The sequence below is a fragment of the Rhinopithecus bieti genome, unplaced genomic scaffold (genome assembly GCF_001698545.2).
Source record: "Rhinopithecus bieti isolate Rb0 unplaced genomic scaffold, ASM169854v2 scaffold_2654, whole genome shotgun sequence".
Classification (NCBI taxonomy): domain Eukaryota; kingdom Metazoa; phylum Chordata; class Mammalia; order Primates; family Cercopithecidae; genus Rhinopithecus; species Rhinopithecus bieti.
The window spans coordinates 179927-199885 of NW_016804048.1; the positions used below are offsets into that span (position 1 = coordinate 179927).

The window sequence follows — 19959 nt, forward strand, 5'->3', positions numbered from 1 at the left end:
TTTTGTGTGTGTGTGTGTGTGTGACAGAGTCTTGCTCTGTCGCCAGGCTGGAGTGCAGAAGCGTGATCTCGGCTCACTGCAACCTCCGCCTCCTCAGTTCAAGCGATTCCCTTGCCTCAGTCTCCTGAGTAGCTGGGTCTACAGGCGCCCGCCACCATGCCATGATAATTTTTTGTATTTTGGTAGAGACAGGGTTTCACCATGTTGGCCAGGATGGTCTCGATCTCCTGACCTCGTGATCCGCCCACCTCGGCCTCCCAAAGTGCTGGGATTACAGGCGTGAGCACCGCACCTGGCCGACTCTGGCCTTTTGTACAAGTTTTCCACTGAGCTGTCTGTGGCATAAAGAGGTAAAGTGAATTGCCAGTGGTCACACACACATATTTTCAACCCAGATGAGAAACCATAAACTTCCTGGCTTTTTATGCTACTCTAAATAGTGAATACTCTTAAAAAATTAGTAAGGACACTCCAAATCGGGAGTTCCCAAAATGTGAGCCTCAGACCAGCAGCATCACCATCACCTGGAAACTTCAGTTAGAAATGCAAATTTTGGGCCTGCATGGTGGCTCACGCCTGTAAGTGGGCAGATCACGAGGTCAGGAGATCGAGACCATCCTGGCTAACACGGTGAAACCCCGTCTCTACTAAAAAAAAAAAGCACACAAAAAATTAGCCTGGCGTGGTGTTGGGCGCCTGTAGTCCCAGCTACTTAAGAGGCAGGAGAATGGTGTGAACCCGGGAGGCGGAGCTTGCAGTGAGCCAAGATCACGCCAGTGCACTCCAGCCTGGGTGACAGAGCGAGACTCTGTCTCAAAACAAAACAAAACAAAAAAAGAAAAAAAGAAAATGCAAATTTTGGGCCCTATCTCAGACCTACTGAGTCAGAAACTATGGGAATGGAGCCCAACAAGCCAACGTGATTCTGATGAATGATCAAGTTTGAGAGCCACTGAGCAAGAAGTTTCTGCCCAAATAAGAAGTCCATTAACAGTAAAAAGAATTTTTCACAACTTTAAAAGTGATTTTAATGTAACATTTTAAGTAAAATATTTCTGTCCTACTATCGGAGTTGAAATGTTAATATTTAGCACAATGATAAATTTAGAACTTAATGTCTCCTCAGAACTCTTACCCATCTTTTACATTATTTGTCTTAGTGGCATTTGCAGCATGGAGAGAAAACAAAAGAAAGTTACGAGATGAAAACGGCACAGTATTCTGGAAAAAAAATTAAGTAGGGACAGGAGAGATAAATAATGCTTCTACTTTAAGGAAAACGTACCATATTTCATTAAATCTCAGATAGCATTGATAGCTAGCATGCCAACTAACAAACTATTAAGAAAGAGAAAAATGTCATGATACAATATTAAGACACCATCAATTATAAGGGTAATCCCAATTTCAGTGTTACTGAGCTGGCAGAAAAAAAGTGAATCTTAGAATTGATGAAATATGGTATATGTGAAAATAAAGGCAATGTGTGCAAATCAAATACACATGGACAATGTCTTTCTGAATTATCATTAAGGAAGAGGAAGACTACTCTCAAAAAGGTTGGTGGAATTTTATTCTAAGGCACTACAAAGGACTTTCAAATGTGACAGGGAAGAAAAAAGACAACTAAATCCTTAGACTTTTAAAGTATTTTAAGAAACATCAAAGATTTAACAGGAGTTATTTTTTGAATACTAACCTTGGAAACACAATCTATCCTTGGCACTCCTTCAGGCTTTAATCCAATTATCTAAGGTTAAGAAATAGTGATAAATTTAAACATCACATAAGTATGCAATGGAACTTCCTCCCTCTGTTGCTGGGGACAAGGGATGAAGACTTTGAGATTAACACCAACTGTATATTAACCCAGTGAGTTACACCTGCCTTTTACTTTAATCTTATTTGAGGGGATTAAAATGAACTTTTAAATGAAATAACTTCAGCAATCAGGTATCTTATTACTATCCTGGGCAATTTAGAAAATAAATCAATTACCAAAGATTTAACTGAAACAAAAGTACCCTTTGCTACCCTTAAAATAAGAAACAAACAGAAACCCTTAAATCTAATTATTAATATTTATATGAACAAATAATTTAATGTAAATAATAAGAACTGCAGAGGCACAATAATTAACTGTTCTTCACAAAACTATATTAGGTCACACTCTCCGTATTTCCATGAGGGCCCCACTGAGCCTCACTGTATCTCACAACCCATCTGCTCCCCAAAAGGCACGCACTGGGAGAGCCCTATTTTAAGACTCCTTTCATGTACGCAGCTGACAGAATTGAATCCTAACATATTTATACATTTTGTGAGATAATTTTTTGGCATTCGAATTTATACGCAGTTTCCATGTGAATGCATGTAAAATCTAAATATTCCTCTCAAAAGACAAGTATTGTTGTGACCTAATGTCAATAGCGCTAACCGGGAACTGTACTGGTATGAAATCCCCTGTTACACTACATAAGCTCATCTCATCACTGATTCCTGTGTATCTGATGCTGTCCTCCTGCCAAAGTCAGGCCCTGAGTCATCAGCAAGTATGGTCTCAGACCATTATCATTCAAGGAGGCCATCTTGAGAAAGAAAACAAACCCTGGAGGTTGATCCTCTCCTGGCTTTCTACTGGGAACAAATCTTCAGCAATCTAGATGTTGTGAGGATACTTCTAGTAGACTGGGATTACAAAAGGCATCTCTGTTAAAACAAATTTAATTCATTTTATAAACTAGATCTAGTTTCACATTACTTTCAGCTTACTTTGTTAACTTCAATTCTTACTTCTGAATAAAGTCTACTTGAAACATCCCACTAGTCATTTACTGAGCATCTAGAATGCTATGGGACAATCTGGAAGCTGTCAGTTGTCCAAGGCCTCCCAAAGGGATGAAGGAGAGGCTGGAGGGGTGTCAGTCTGGGCACCTCAGGGCCTAGCTGGTTCTCCCTATAGGGAAGCTCCTTATTTAGCAGTGCCAACTTCAAAAGACTCAAGTTTTACTTTTATTAAGGCTAGTGGCAATTTGCTCACCAATGATGACTTATAAACTCATGATTCTGAGAAGTCTACACCTGTTTAAATGACCAGGCATGACTTCACTCTTCAATGGAGACCCTGCAGTCCTCAAAACAGTAAGTGCATCAGAACACAACTCTGAAGTACATTTACAGAGCAACAAGGCACGGGGGCTAGGGATCACTTTGTGACTCAAGAAAAGCTGTTATCAGGTTCTTTTGCACAATGACCCTAATTCATTAGCTTCTTACTTTGCTCATTACTACACAATTCAGGGAGCCCTTCTGTAAAACAGCAAAATGCTGCTACTCTGGATACAAGTGCAACATCCCACTGAACTCGTTAGAATGGGATTTATTTGTATTTCTGTTACTTAATTACATATACATATACATATACTATAAAACTATGCTTTGCTACTGAGTATTTCGGAAAAGTTAAATAAGCTTAAACTTTATGGAGTCTGCAGAATTTTAAATTATTTCACAACACAGGATTCAAGGATGAGCACTGCACCCTAACAAGACTCTGCTTTGGTTATGACAAGGAGAACACTTGCCCCTTGGAGCATTAATCTGGTGAAATGCACGTAGGCGTTTCCAAAGAAGAAAAGTTTAAGTTACTTAACTCCTTACTCCATGATTAATCTATGAACCTCTTTTTTTTGCCGTATGAACTTTCTTCCAGTGATTAATAAACATCACTGCTAGCCTTTAAAGCAAGCTACCCCCCAAATGATAACTTTTAATAAGGAAGGCATTAACCCAACCCAAACAATCTAAAAATAGTTGCCTCCTTAAAAGAGAATACTAGAAAAAAAGCAGCAGCAGAGGTAAAATATGTACGTACTCTGTTCATTTTCACAAGAATACAAGGGTTTCCTTGGGAATAGCCAAAATCAGGATCATTCATACCACTGCATGCTTGAAGTAATGAAATAGGAAACTGACATGCAACATAAACTGGACCCTTCTGTTCAAAAAGTGCTCCATCAGGACAGACTGTGAGGTTCTTCTGTTCTTCTAAAGTATATGCTAAAAAGGAAACATACATGTGCACTAGATCAGCCAAAAAAGGTATTAAAAACAACCAGGAATATATAAACCTTTAGAAAATGTTCTTCAAAGACAAAAACAGCAATGTCAATTACCAGATAACTTTAGGGAAAGAATGTTAAGTTTGCCCCTTTACCTTTTAACAGCTAACTAGTGCTCTAAAGTTACTGCATTTCAATAATCATACAAACTGGATTATAGATCCATCTCTTCTGTCACCATTAGGTGGCGGTACCAGCCATGGCTAAAGCGATAAAATTATCTGAATGCCTTCTGCATGCTTGGTGATACAACGGAGAGGATGTAAAAAGGCACTGCTGCTGCCCTAATGGAGCTTATGGTTTTATGGGGAAGACAGACACTAAGTGAGTATAAAATCAGAATTGCAGAGGTATGAAGACATACTGTTATGACAACCTACACTTAAAAAAAAAAAAAAAGAAAAAAAGCAACTGAGCTGAATGCAGAAGGGAATGAGGTAGTTAATGAAGCTTAGGAGAAGCACTTCCAATGAAGGAAGGTAGAAGCCAGACCACACAGTCTTGTAAACTATGTTAAAGAATTTTGAGGGGGGTGGGTGAGTGTTCTGCCAAACAGCAATTAACAATCCACTAAAATATTTTAAACCAGGGCAAGTGGATAGTATGAACATACTTTTGAAATTAACTCTGACTTTTCTGTGGGGTCAGTCCAGAAGGGAAAAAGAAAGGACCCGGAAAACGAGTTAGGAAACTATTAAAACAGCCCAGGTGAGACAACTAGTTCATAGAAGGGGATTTTTAGCAGAGATGGAGTCTAAAGTGATAAAGGAGTAAAATGGTTAGAACTTGGCAGTGGGAGGGAAGAGGGAGGAGAAATATGCAACAGACAATACAATTCTGCTCTGTACTTGGCAGTGTTTAGTCCAAGAGGCACACAGTGAGCAAGCCTGATGTGACCCCTGCCCTCAATGAGCTTAATCTAGTGAACAACACTTACTAATAAATATTAAGATATAACAGTGCCTCAGTAAGAACTATTGGTGTGTGGGTGCAATTGGTACCAGAAAAAGGTATTGAATTCAACCAAAATAAGAACCAAATTTCAAAGAGTATGCCTCAAAAAGGAAGTGTAAAGTCTTTACCTTGGGGGGAAAAAAATCACTGTCAAAATGTTTGGTTTCATCTTATGCTTATCCGAAACTAGGTTATTGTGGGAACTATGTACTCATTTAAAAGCAAAGAATGATTCAGGTATTTTGTGGGGGTAGAGATAAACTTTATAACAAAACAGCATCATGACACTCAACACTTTGCAAAAAAAAGTAAGTCCTTCACCAATTTCCCCAAGGGCTTCTACTGCATAGACTCTGCTGGTATAGGTCAGTTCATCAATGACCTTTCATTTTTTTTTTCATTATGCTGACTTCCACTTCTATACTATTAAGTGTAAGGAACTGTATGATGACCAGTTAGATTATGCAGAAGGCATGATGGGAACATAGAAAGGTCACTGACCCCAGAGTAACCAAAGAGCCCTATGCATCTGAAGAAAGCCTAAAATAAGAAAGACCAAAGGCTAAGCGCAACGGCTCATGCCTGAAATCCCAGCACTTTGGGAGGCTGAGATGGGCAGATTACTTGAGGCCAGGAGTTCGAGGCCAGCCTGGCCAACATGGTGAAACCCTGTCTCTACTAAAAATACCAAAATCAGCCAGGTGTGGTGGCACAAGCCTGTAATCCTAGCTGCTTGGAAGGCTGAGGCATGAGGGTCACCCAGGAGGTGAGGTTGCAGTGAGCTGAGATCAAGCCATTGCACCCCAGCCTGGGCAACAGATTAAGACTGTCTCAATGAAGAAAAAAAAAAAAAAGACCAAGATAACAGGAGGAATGAATGACCCTAAAGGAAAGAGATAATTGGAACAAAATAAAACTTTAAGTCCAATTAGTATCTGCAGGAAAAAAACAGAGAAGATATTATTTTTTAACCAGATATAGTATCTTTCAAACACGAAAAAGGAGCACATAAGGATCAACAGCAATTGAAAGTTTTAAGAAACAAACAAAAGAGTTGAAAATTAAAGTGAATTCCCCAGAAAGTCTAATTAAGTAAAAACAAAATAAGAGAAAAACAAGAGGTCTAAGACACAACAAACAGAATAGTTCTAGAAAGAGAAAACCAGAAAATTGAGTTGAAGAAATTATCAAAGGGGTAACAGAGGATAATTTCCCTGAACTGAAGAACTTAAGTCTTCATCCTGAGAGACCTGCAATCAAGTCTCAGCAAAATATTTTAGAGACAGAGATCCAGACAGAAATTTTAGAACCCAAAAGAGATAAAGAAAATTGAAAAAGACAATGAAAAACTTTCAGAGAAGAAAAAAGGCAAATACAAAGAACTGAGTTCTATCTACATGGAGGTACATAGCAAATATAAAGGCAGAAACAAGCCATTTTCAGAAATAAAAGGGTTCAAATTTACATTTCAGGTGTCTTTTCTTATAAAATTACCTGAGAATGTACTCCATCAAAACTAAGGAGTAAATTAAGAGAAAAAATAAAATAAAATAAAAGGGCAGGGCAAGAGCCAAGAAACAGTAGATCCAACAAAAGAAAGTGGTAGAAGGAAGTTCCCCAAAGGACAGTTGGGAGTAAAAGGCTGATGTAGAAATAGTACAGACTGCAGCAGGAGGGAAAGGGCTCCAGGAAGTCGTTTTCCAGAAAAAAGAGACTCAAGAAAATACCTCAAATGATAGTTTACAAATAAGGAAGTCAGAAGAGAGTATCTACAGACGATAGAAGAAGATATAAAGACCAGGTATAAAAAGGCAACCAATAATGAAACTGAAAATAGTAATCAATTAAGAAAGGGGGGAAGGTCTGAGACATGTGAACTAAGAAAATGTATAAAAGTGGTAATTAATAAAGAAAAGTGATAATGTATAGAAGTAAAAAATCAAGAACCAGCAGGAAAAGTGTAATATTTATAGATACAGAAGGAAAACACCATAAGAAAAAGTTCAGAAGCATGAAATTATTCCCTACCAAAAATATACCTAGAGGCCAGGCGCAGTAGCTCATGCCTGTAATCCCAGCACTTTGGGAGGCCAAGGTGGGTGGATCACTTGAGGCCAAGAGTTCAAGACCAGCCTGGGCAACATAGCGAGACCCCATCTCTACAAAAAATTAAAAAATTAGCCAGGCGTGATGATGTGAGCCTGTAGTCCTAACTACTCAAGAGGCTGAGACAGGAGGATCACTTGAGCCCAGGAGACTGAGGCTACAGTGAGCTGTGATTGTGCCATTAGGTGATAGAGACCCCATCTCAGACAAATAGACAAAGGAAAGAAAGAGAAAAGAAATGTGTCCAGAATCAGACTATTTTTCACAAACTCCATTGCTCTCTCCCTTGCCAAGCCACCGTCTCCACTTACCTGGATTACTGTAAGAGCCTAACTAGCTTCCCCAATTCCCCCTTCTAGTCTAGTTTCAAAGAACTGCTTGTAGGATCCTTTAAAAATCCAAATTAGATCATGTTATTATTCACTACTTAAAATTCCCCATCACGGTCACTGTAAAAGCCAAAGAACTTAACAACAGGTTCTAAGGACCTACAGTCTGGACCTCCTTTAACTCCCTAACCTCAATCTCCTACTACTCTCCCCCGGTTCACTCCATTCACCCCCTCTCGCTTCCTTGATGAATGTTCAACACATCAGCACCATAAGCCTCAGGGCCTTTGCACCTACTGTTTCCTCTGCTGGACATTTCCATGCCTAGTTCTTTCACCTCCTTCAGCTCTTCCCTCAAGGTTCCCTTTCAATAAGGCTTTCCTAGACCACTCTGCATGTAAAACCACAATCCTTCCCAACTTACCCTATCTCCTTTTTCTGCTTTATTTTCCCCCTCAGGACGTATTATCTTCTAATTCACCATGAGACTAAGCTCCAGAAAGACATGAATTTTTCTTCTATTCATTGTTGGAACCCAAATGAGTGCCTGCCACAAAGCAGGCCCTCAAAAAATATGTGAATAAATTAATAGGACTTCTGCTAGAAGGGAGGAGGGCAGGGAACACTTCATTGCAGACCTTTTAAGCTATTAAACCACAGATAATACTTTCACAAAAGTCTTTTTTAAATAATACATATTTAACTGTCAAGGAAAAGAGATCAGGAAGACAGTTAGTAGATAATGTGGGATCAAAAGCAGCTTTTGGTTTAAGATAGGAGAGAGTTGAAGATTTTTTCAAGTTGATAGGAAGGATCCAATAGACAGAAAGACTAACTATACACAAGAAGAGAGAGTACAAAGTATGTTTCTTAGACATTGAGAGAGGATGAGATCCAAAGCAGGAGTGACACAGGTGGCCTCAAGTGAGAGGAAGGGCAGCCCCTGATCAGAGCAGGAGGAATGTGACATAAAATGGCTGCCACTGTAGATTTGTTTTACTGGTAATGGGGAAACTGGAGGAGCTCCCATCTGAGTTCTTCTATTATCTCTTGAAGCAAGAAATCAGGTTATATGAAGAGAATGAGTTTATAAGGAAAAAGGTACGGGGTTAGAGGCTTGAGTGAAAGTTGGAAATAATCCTTTCAGAGAATTATCCAGAGAAATTCCATAGGATTACCAAGCAGTTAAGCAAGTCCATTTGAGGGAAGTGCTCAAATACTCACAGTGCTAATTAGTCCTGCTCAGTATCTGCTCAGGGGCAGGGGCACAGAAGGATGAGCTACATCCAGTAATTATATGGCTTTATCCAGGAGTGGGGTTCTGCCACAGGGTGTGACATGAAGACTGACAGGTCTGGGATTTTAGAGCACCAGTAAAAGTAAAACTGAAATAAAAACCATGGAATTAAGCTACATAAAAGGGAAGATGGGGTGGGAGATGAGACAAGGTAATGTTCTAGGGAGCAGTTGCAGCTGTGTGTGGCTGAGGAAGAGATGAGCTGATCATGAACCAGCAGGCCAGGGTATTCGATGATTACTCACGTGACTGTTAACACTATTCACATAAATGGTTGGGCCAAACAAAACAGGAGGAAAAGTTGGGCTAGGATGGCTATCAAAGAACGTTACAAACTGGTAACTTTGAAAAACTGATGTACTAAAAATCAGACACAGACATAACTTTAAAATAATAAACCATTTCCCATCCCCGACACAAACACTACATTGGATGCAAAAGATCCAAGTCCTCAGAGGAACTACTTCATACAATATAGATTTGCTCTATTAATTAAAATATTTAGTTTTAATGCAGAATAAATGTTACATCTCAAGAAACTTAGTGTACTTATTAAAGGCAGAAAAATCAAATCTACTGCCCATTAGTAAGCCCCTGTGTCTTTCTATAGTTAGAACAGTCTCACAAGTTATTATAAAATGCACTTGCTCAGTTGTCTGTTTAACAGAAGGAAATAAAAGGTAATACACATTCTTTCACATGCTTTTTTTTTTTGAGACGGAGTCTCGCTCTGTCGCCCAGGCTGGAGTACAGTGGTGCAATCTCGGCTCACTGCATGGTCCGCCTCCTGGGTTCACGCTGTTCTCTTCCCTCAGCCTCCCAAGTAGCTGGGACTACAGGCGCCTGCCACTTCGCCAGCTAATTTTTTGTATTTTTAGTAGAGACGGGGTTTCACCGTGTTAGCCAGGATGGTCTCGATCTTCTTGACCTCATGATCCACCTGCCTCGGCCTCCCAAAGTGCTGGGATTACAGGTGTGAGCCACCGCACCCGGCCCAAAAGGTAATACACATTCTAAGAATGATATCTCTAAATGTAATCACAAACTTGGTACTTTTTTTGTTTTTGAGACAGAGTTTTGCTCTTGTTGCCCAGGCTGGAGTGTAGTGGCGCGAACTCGGCTCACTGCAACCTCTGCTTCCCAGGTTCAAGCGATTATTCTGCCTCAGCCTCCCGAGTAGCTGGAATTATAGGCACATGCCACCACGCCCGGCTAATTTTGTATATTTAGTAGAGATGGGGTTTCACCATGTTGGCCAGGCTGGTCTCAGACTCCTGACCTCAGGTGATCTGCCCGCCTCGGCTTCCCAAAGTGCTGGGATTACAGGCGTGAGTCACCGCGCCTGGCCCACAATTTGGTACTAATTTCTATAACTAAAATCTCTGACCTTACTCTAAGAAAACATACTCACGTTTCAGAAACTCCTTAAGGTCTTCAATGTACCCTGCATACGAAGTTGGATCAGACCTACTGAATGTATATTCCAATGCAGTCACTGGTTTTGGAAAAACCATAAGTCCTATAAAGAGATAAAAGGGAGAGATTATCAAATTTCCTTCTCTTCTTTTCCTTACTCTTATCTCTAAAAAGCAGATCTCAGCAAATTACATGGAAAATTGTGTTGACAGTATGCTGAAACTATCAAGAACTTCCCAATTCTAATTATGAAGGCATAGACATCTAAAATTAAAAAGAATTCAAACCTTCAAAACCATCTCAGACATTACCGATTAGAAACTGTCCCTAAATTTGATTATCTACAGTTAATTATAATCTTCCTTTTAAAAGATGCAATTTTACTTTGAACTTTCTATATTCATTTTAAAAAATCAAGTAACATTTTAGGTTTTGTCAATGTGCCATTAATACAAAGAAAAGTTTCAGCAAATCAAAACCTAAGTACTTTTGTCATTTAAATTACAACTGTATGGAAACATTCATAAGACAGCTAACTCCTTTTCAGTGAAAAATGTCTATGCATTTTAAACTTTATGGCAAATCTTCTTCCTTCAATAGCAGATATTGCTCTGTTATCAAAATGTGGTCTTCACATACTGAATTTGGAGTATAACCACCAACAATTTCCTATCAGAAGTCGACACCCATGTAATACAGACCACATTGCTTAAGCTTACTAATGAAGAAAAGGCAAGCAGATTTATCTGTAAGAAACAATCAGGCTTCCAACTTTAATATAAGCTTTCCTTGTTTAAAAAGCATTAGACCAGCTGGGTGCAGTAGCTCACGCCTATAATCCCAGCACTTTGGGAGGCCGAGGCAGGCAGATCACTTGAGGTCAGGAGGTCAAGACCAGCCTGGACAACATAGTGAAACCCTGTCTCTACTAAAAATACAAAAATTAGGCGGGTGTAGTGGCGCATGCCTGTAGTCCCAGTTACTTGGGAGGCTGAGGCAGGAGAATGGCTTGCACCCGGGAGGCAGAGGTTGCTTGCAGTGAGCCGAGATCGTGCCATTGCACTCCAGCCTGGGCGACAGAGCGAGAGTCCGTCTCAAAAAACAAACAAACAAACAAACAAACAAAAAGCATTAGATCTAGATTATTAATTCAACCTTGCACATAGGCTTTAAAACAATCCTAAAATTTTCTCTAGCCTTCAAATATTCCCATATTTAATATATCACACATGTACATACGATACATATGTGTGCAATATATGACACATACATATTATATATGTATTACATGTACACATGTGATATATTAAACATGGAAATGTTTAGTATATCCCATATGTAATATATACATATGTACATGTGTATGTATGTATATATATTTAAACTAATGATACTTTAAGTACTAAAATAATCGACAAATAATTTTAAGAAACTCAGTTTAAAACTGTGTACTTAAAAATATTTAACACATACACTTATATATTTCATGCAATTATAAACAGAGTTCAGTGGTTTTGAAATAGATCAGACTATGTTCAATGGTAAGTCACATCACTTAAACAGCAAGTAAAGAAAAATCTTAGAATTAGTCTAAGGTAGAAAAAAAACAGGACTACAATGAGAGATGAGGGAAAAGTAGCATTGGAGCTAATCTCTGACCCTGGCTCCAATACACGAAGAGTTTTAAAAGAGTTATTCAGGATATTTAGACTAAAATTAGGTGTAAACAAAAGAAGTCATTAGAAAAAATTGTTCTTCTAGGGAAAAAAATGGTTGAGGAAATTAGTTCAGTTTGGCTGGTGATAGAGCTCAGAAGTCTATACAGTGAGCAAAGATCTAGATAAGGGTGCTTCCATCTCGGCATTATTGGCATTTTGAGCTGACTAATTCTTTGTTGTGGGGGTTGTCCTATGCACTGTAGGATGTTTAGCAACATCCCTGGCCTCTACTCACAGTACCCTCTCCAGCTGTAACAACCAAAAATATTTCCAGATGCTGCCATATGACCCAGTGGTTGAAAACTGCTGCTCTAGAGAGAAACCTGCTAGACTCCCACCTTCCTGGCCCGATTCCCCACTCTCCTGCCCTCTAAATCCCACTCCTCTAGGACTGAACCTTCCTCTCTAGGTAGAACCTTCCTTTCTCTGTCATCTCTAGCAGTTAGTTTACAGTTTTTGGAATTACACACACTGAAGTTCTGCACATTACTATTTCTTACTTTTCTAAGAATTACCAGCATCTGAGGACAAGGGTCATGTCCAATCACCAAGGGAGAGCTGGCATTCAAAGACTGTTGAGGCTGGGTGTGGTGGCTCACCCCTGTAATCCCAGCACTTTGGGAGGCCGAGGTGGGTGGATCACCTGAGGTCAGGAGTTCGAGACCAGCCTGGCCAATGTGGTGAAACCCCTTCTCTACTAAAAATACAAAATTAGGCGGGCGTGGTGGCACATGCCTGTAACCCCAGCTACCTGGGAGGCTGAGGCAGGACAATCGCTTGAACCCAGGAGGCGGAGGTTGCAGTGAGCCGAGATCATACCATTGCACTCCAGCCTGGACAACAAGAGCAAAACTCTGTCTCAAAAAAAAAAAAAAAAAAAAAAAAAACAAAAACGCAAAAAAATTACCTGGGCTAGGAATCTGGTCACGGTATTTCGGAACCTCATCGTTGAGAGTCTGAAGCATAACCCACATCGTGAATGAGAAGAGTGCAGCCAGGAACCCATAAAAAACTAGGTAGAAGAGTAAGATCAAACCTGTAAAAGAAAATAAAATGTATGAAATGTGCACGCATGTGTGTGTGTATACATGTTTGGCCAGGTTAAAGAACAAACCAACTATTCTTGCAAGGGTATGATCCCAAGCTTTGCCATGCACATAGCCAAATATCCTCATATTCAGGACACATAAATTTGCCCAAGCAAGGGGTATTTCAGCAGGCAGCACCCACCCATCCCATGATCCCTCCTTTCCTCTGGTATTTCCAAGTTAAAGCAGCTTCCACCATTCATACTCTGGTTCAAAATCAAAGCTTTAAAATTCCAGCACATAGGGAAATGTTTCCCAAAATGAACTTGATGCCCTCTAAAAGATAAAAGATGGTTTTAGGTAAACAAAACCCCCAATATTTACATGTTCCTTTAAGTGACAAATATAAAAGAACTAGTACATGAAACCCATATTTCACAGACAGTAATTATTTGCTTAAATTTAAGTTTTAAAAAGTGAGTTGACGGCTCACACCTGTAATCCCAGCACTTCGAGAGGCTGAGATGGGAGGATCGCCTGAGCCCAGGAGTTGGGACCAGGCCGGGCAACACTTTGTCTTTACAAAATATTAAGTGTTCACTTCAGCAGCACATATACTAACAGCGGAACGATACAGAGAAGATGAGCACGGCCCTCGTGCAAGGATGACATGCAAATCTGTGAGTCGTTCCATATTTAAAAATTTTAAATATATATATTTTAAAAACTGAGTTCATTGAAAGAATATCAGGAAATATGCAGAGAAGGCAAACTCATGAAGATAGCATTCAATGAATAAAGCTTAGGACACACTGGTCAAATGGAAGGGCTCGTGCAGAAGTGAAAAAGAACAAGGCCAGGAACAAGCCCTCTGATCAACGGAATTTCATAGCTCTACTGCCAAGCACAGTCCAAGATTTGGGAAACCCACGTTTCAACATGAAGGGCTTAATCTTTTTCCTTTCACAATTTGGGAACACTAAGATAGATCTATCCTGAACCAGTGACTTATTTTGGGAACACTTAAAATCAATTATTTTTCTCAAATGTCTATATTCAAAGTTCTAACATCAGAAGTGGCTGCCGACAAGTATATTAGAATACATTGGTAAAGTCACTTGTATTTCAATGTTTAAAAACTGATCAAAGATTTCTGTAATAATACATTTCTGAATATATTCTTTCCCACCCCCAGGGGAGTGGTTCCACAACTTTCTTCTGATTCTCAAAAGACCCCATGACCCCAAACCAGATTGTACTGAAAGCTAGGTAACTTTTATTTCTCAACTGCATGGCAGGAATCTCCCCCAACCCCAAGCAATTTCATTTTATAATTTAGACTAGCATTCTACCCCTCCCCCACAATTACCAGGTGGCCAAAATAAGGATCGAGAGGACAGAAGAGAGGAGAACAGGATGTCACCTTCAGACAGCATCACTTCCCTACCACATACTGCGATCCTGTTGCAGAAAAAGAAAAGGAAGACCAATCTCAAAGAAGTAATCGGTTTGCTATAGAGGGAAATGAAACACACAGAAAGCCCACAGGCCAGTTTAATAAGATACAGAAGAGAAATTCTTTGAGATCCAGGTATTTGCAGGAATGAAGGGATAAAATCCTCTACGCCAGGGATGACAGAAACATAAATGTAATGAGTGTGGCTGTATTCCAATAAAGTTTTGCTTACAAAAATAGTCAGATTGGGGCCACAGTAGTTTGTTGACCTATGCAGTTAACACTAAAGTGGAAATGTCTGAAACAAAAGTGCTAAGAGTTTATTTAGCAGTGTTTGTAAGTCACCTTAAAATATTCTTATCACAATACTGTTTTGAACATTTTGACTTTAAATTTCTAGGAAAATAATGTAAATTATATTTACAAAATAGTTACAAAGCAAATAAATATATAGCAGATATGAACAAACTGTCTCTCCAAATCTGCTTTCTAAAGAACCACTACACAATGAAAATAATGAGTACAAAGAATTACGTTCACACAGTATGTACACAAATTAACAGCTATGTCCCAAATCTAATGCCATATACTAGTGGTCATTAGAAACAAGTAAAAAAGTTATTTCCAGCACTGAAGTGAATTTTCCTTACTTGAACAAGATCCTTCTGCCAAGAACCAAACCTAATTTTTAAAAACTTAAACTAGTTAAGTCTCACATATAAATATGATACTTTATCAACTACCTCTTCCCCCACTAAGAGAAAAAATACCAGAAAATAAAAACAGAAGTTGTAAATTGCTACTCTTACCCAGGTGTAAAATGGCAGTTAAGTTAGTTATTCAGATGTAGTTTGCTGATGGGGATCTAAAGGGTGGCGTCCTGACTTAGTCATGGATAGTGTTCATGGAACCTGTTCAATGTACCATGCCCGCCTCAGTGCTACTTGATGTAAGCAGAAAACAGCAAACACAGCCTAAATAGTGCCTATCATATTACTAACGTTCCCTAGTTTAAAATCTTTCAAGGAATTTCCTTAAGTCATTATCCAACTAAAGAAACTAACATGGGCCAGGCGCAGTGGCTCACGCCTATAATCCCAGCACTTTGGGAGGCCAAGGTGGGCAGATCAGTTGAGGTCAGGAGTTCAAGACCAGCCTGGCCAACATGGCGAAACCCCGTCTCTACTAAAAATACAAAAAATTAGCTGGGCATGGTGGCGCATGCCTATAGTCCCAGCTACTTGGGAGGCTGAGGCGGGATGATCACTTGAGCCTGGAAGGCAGAGGCTGCAGTGCACTAAAAATTATGCCACTGCACTCTAGCCTGGGCGACAGAATGAGACTCCATCTCAAAAACCAAACCAAAAAAAAAAAAAAAAAAAAAACTAACATGGACTTAAATGATGAAGAAACATCAGTATTTTATTTATTTATTTGAGACGGAGTTTCACTCTTGTTGCCCAGGATTGGGTGCAGTGGTGCAATCTTGGCTCACTGTGACCTCTGCCTCTCAGGTTCAAGTGATTCTCCTACTTCAGCCTCCCAAGTAGCTGGGATTTACAGGCGCCTGCCACCGCTCCTGGCTAATTTTTGTATTTTTAGAAGAGACAGGGTTTCACCATGTTGGCCATGGCCAGGCTGGTCTCAAACTCCTGACCTCAAGTGATCCACCCAGCTTGTCCTCCCAAAGTGTTGGGATTACAGGTGTGGGCCACTGTACCCAGCACCCCTCTTCATTTCTGTTCCTTCTTTCTCTCCTCGTAGTTTTGATAAGGGGGAAAGTGGGTGTGAGACAGAGATCCACCTGGAGGCAGTGCAGCAGAATGGTCATATACATGGGCTGTACTAGAGAATCCAACAGGGCTCAAATCCTGGCCTGACCTCTTTCCTGTGACTTTGGGTAAGTGTCCTAATTTCTAGCCCCATCTGAAAAAAAGTAGTAAAGGTAGTATCTATTTAATTATTCACATTATAGAAAGGAAAATAAAAGTCAAGAGATTTGACGAAATAAAAACAAGACTCCTAATGGGGGAAAAAAGCAACAAACTAAAAACATTTTGGAATGATAATGCAACTAGACTTCATGGAAGCGTATCACTCCAGTTACCCTCAGGTGCCCAGATACTAGGTACCCAGTGAATTGCATTTTACTCTCAAAAAATGTTTTGACAAATGAGGTTTGATTCATGTGGACTCTACAAAAGAAAAAACCAAGCCTGGGCGCAGTGGCTTGCACTTGTAATCCCAACACTTTGGGAGGCCGAGGCGGGGAGATCACCTGAGGTCAGAAGTTTGAGACCAGCCTGGCCAACATGATGAAACCGTCTCTACTAAAAATGCAAAAAATAGCTGGGCGTGGTGGTGCACTCCTGTAATCCCAGCTACTTGAGAGGCTGAGATGGGAGAATTGCTTGAACCCAGGAGGCGGAGGCTGCAGTGAGCCGAGAATGTGCCACTGTGCTCCGACCTGGGTGACATAGAGAGACTCCTTTTCAAAAAACAAAAACAAACAAACAAACAAAAAGAAACCTGGCAAGGCTTACCACCATGTCATCCAGGGGAAGGAGAAACGGGCCCTGTCCAGCTCTTCTGCCTCAACCACACTGGGCATACAATTCAGTTCTGGCACCAACTACCCCACACTACGGGCTCAGTCCTCCATAGAAATGCCACTGTAGAGGTCCTCGCACTACCCACACTTCTGACCAACTAGTAACTAATACAGGAGGTTTCCACTGCACCCTCAAGTTTGTTCACTAGAATGACTCACAGAGCTCAGGAAAGTAAGTGCTCAACTTAGGACTCCAGTTTTATTATGAAAGATACACATAGAAAGGGGTCTGGGAGGCAATGCAGCTTCTGTGTCCTCTCTTTGAGGAATCGGGCAATCTCCCTCCCAGCACATGTGTTTCCCAACCTGGCAGCTCCACTGACCTTCAGTGTCCAGAGTTTTTACTGGGGTTTCATTATGTAGGTATGATTGACTAAACCATAGGCCACACAATAGAGCTCAATTTCCAGCCCTCTCTCCTGCCGTCCTTGGAGGTCTGGCTAGCTTAAAGTCCCAACCATGCTGGGACTTGGTTTGGACTTTCTGGGGGACGAGCCTCCATCTTGAAGCTATCTGGACCCACTGCCAATCACTTCATTAGCATAATGAAGACACTCCTACTACTCAAATTCCAGGGTCTTTAGAAGCTCTATGTCAGGAATCTGGAAAACACACCAAACAAAAAAAAATTTTTTTTTTTTTGAGACAGGGTCTTTCTCTGTCACCCAGGCTGGAGTGGAGTACAGTGGTACAATCAAAGCTCACTGCATCCTTAGAATCCTTGGCTCAAGTGATTCTCCAGTCTCAGCCTCCTGAGAAGTTGGGAATACCAAGAAGCTGTGTGCCACCACACTCAAATGATCCTTTTTTTTTTTTTGAGATGGAGCTCCTCTCTTGTTGCCTAGGCTGGAGAGCAATGACACGATCTCAGCTCACCGCAACCTGGGCCTCCTGGTTTCTCCTGCCTCAGCCTCCTGGGTAGCTGGGATTACAGGCATGCGCCACCACACCTGGCTAATTTTGTATTTTTAGTAGAGATGAGGCTTCTCCATGTTTGTCAGGCTGGTCTCGAACTACCGACCTCAGGTGATCTGCCTGCCTCGGCCTCCCAAAGTGGTGGGATTACAGGTGTGAACCACTGCGTCCGGCTGCAACACCAGCACACATAATCTGGACATAGGGAAAAGTCACTGGACTTCATGCGGCCTGGAAACATGCCCCCTCAACACGTGACTAGACCCTGTGATCTTACTCCCAACCTCTGCATACTTTCTAGTTATCTTCAGGGACCTAGACACTAGAAAGATTGGGCCTCTCAGAAAATTCTGATGACTAGCAACCATTTCCATTTGGTAAATAAACCAGTATTCCATTTATAGTTTAAAACATTTTAAAGCAGAGACATGTGTAATTTCTAAAAAAATCCATTATATGAACAGGTGCAAGTTTATAATCTTTTGTATATTTGAATTTTAAAATAATGCTGATTTTAAAATGTTATTTGCATACCATTCACATATATAAAGTGTGAAGTTTACATTTTATATTCAGTGTTGTACAACCATCACCACAATAAATTTTAAAATATTTTCAATACCTCCTTCCAAAACTCCATACCCATTCCCATTCCTCTCCTTTCCTGCACCCAGCTCCTGGCAATCACTAGTTTACTTTGTCTCTATAGATCTATTTTCTAGACATTTCCTAGAAATGGAATCATGTAATACATGGCCTTTGTCACTGGCTTCTTCCACATAAGGTGTTTTCAAGGTTCATTTTTGCTACAGCATATATCAGTACTCCATTCCTTTTTATGGCTAATATCCCACTGTGTATGGATATATAATATTTGATTAATTCATTAATCAGATGATGTGCATGTGAGTTGTTTATACCTTTTGGCCATTGTGAATAATGTTATAAACATTCATGCACAAGTTTTTGTGTAAAGAAATGCTTTCATTTCTCTTGGGTATATACCTAGGAGTGAAACTGCCAGGTCATATGGTAACTCTAGCCTTTTGAGTAACCGGCAGACTGTCTTCCAAAGCAGTTTCACCATTTTACACTCCTACAGCAGGGATCCAATTCCTCCTCATCCTCATTAACGCTTCTCTTACTGTGTTTTCAAACAGCTATCCTAGTGGATACAATGTAATATCTCTTTGTGGGTTTAATTTGCATTTTCCCTAATGGCTAATGATGCTGGGCATTTTTTCATAAACTTATTGGTTATTTGTATATTTTCTATGGAGAACCGTCTATTCAGATCATTTTCTCATTTTTAAATTTGGTTATGTGCCTTTTTTATTAAGTTCTAAAAGTTCTTTATATATAGATGCAAGCCCCTTATCAAATATATAATGTACAATTATTTTCTCCCATTCCACGAGTTATCCTTTTACTTTCATAATAATGTTATTTAAGCAAAAAAGTTATTAATTTTGATGAAGCACCACTTATCTATTTTTTCTTTGGTTGCTTGTGCTTTTGGTGGCATATCTAAAATAACACTGACTAATCCAAGGTCATAAAGACTTGCGTCTATGTTTACTTCTAAGAATTTCATAAATTAGCTCTCAAGTTTGGGTCTTTTATCCATTTTGAGTTAATTTTTGTATACGGTTTAAGGTAGGGGTCCACCTTCATTGTTCTGCACGGAAATATCCAGTTGTCCCAGTACTGTTTAAAAAACCATTTGTTGGCCAGGCACAGTGGCTCATGCCTATAATCCCAGCACTTTGGGAGGCCAAAGCAAGCAGATCACCTGAGGTCAGGAGTTCGAGACCAGCCTGGCCAACATGGTGAGAACTGGTCTCTACTAAAAATACAAAAATTAGCTGGGCATGGTGGCATGCACCTGTAATCCTAGCTACTCGGGAAGCTGAGGTGGGAGAATCGCTTGAGTCTGGGAAAGCAGAGGTTGCAGTGAGCCAAGATTGTGCCATTGCACTCCAGTCTGGGTGACAGAGTGAGACTCTGT

The 19959-nt window shown here is 40.1% G+C and overlaps 1 protein-coding gene across 2 annotated transcripts in view; it reads right to left on the minus strand.

Annotated features, from left to right (window-relative positions):
* Positions 1–19959, minus strand: part of ATP1B3 (ATPase Na+/K+ transporting subunit beta 3) — a 46491-nt gene that overhangs the window by 9360 nt on the left and 17172 nt on the right. The window contains exons 2-6 of one of the 2 annotated variants that reach the window (XM_017862622.1): positions 14339–14430; positions 12849–12977; positions 10219–10326; positions 3875–4059; positions 1700–1750 (exon numbers count right to left, since the gene is read on the minus strand). In XM_017862622.1, the coding sequence (XP_017718111.1) occupies positions 1700–1750; positions 3875–4059; positions 10219–10326; positions 12849–12977; positions 14339–14430 (565 nt within the window). Of the gene's footprint in view, positions 1–1699; positions 1751–3874; positions 4060–10218; positions 10327–12848; positions 12978–13171; positions 13297–14338; positions 14431–19959 lie in introns of those variants that run through there. The other variant, XM_017862633.1, reaches the window with a different exon arrangement.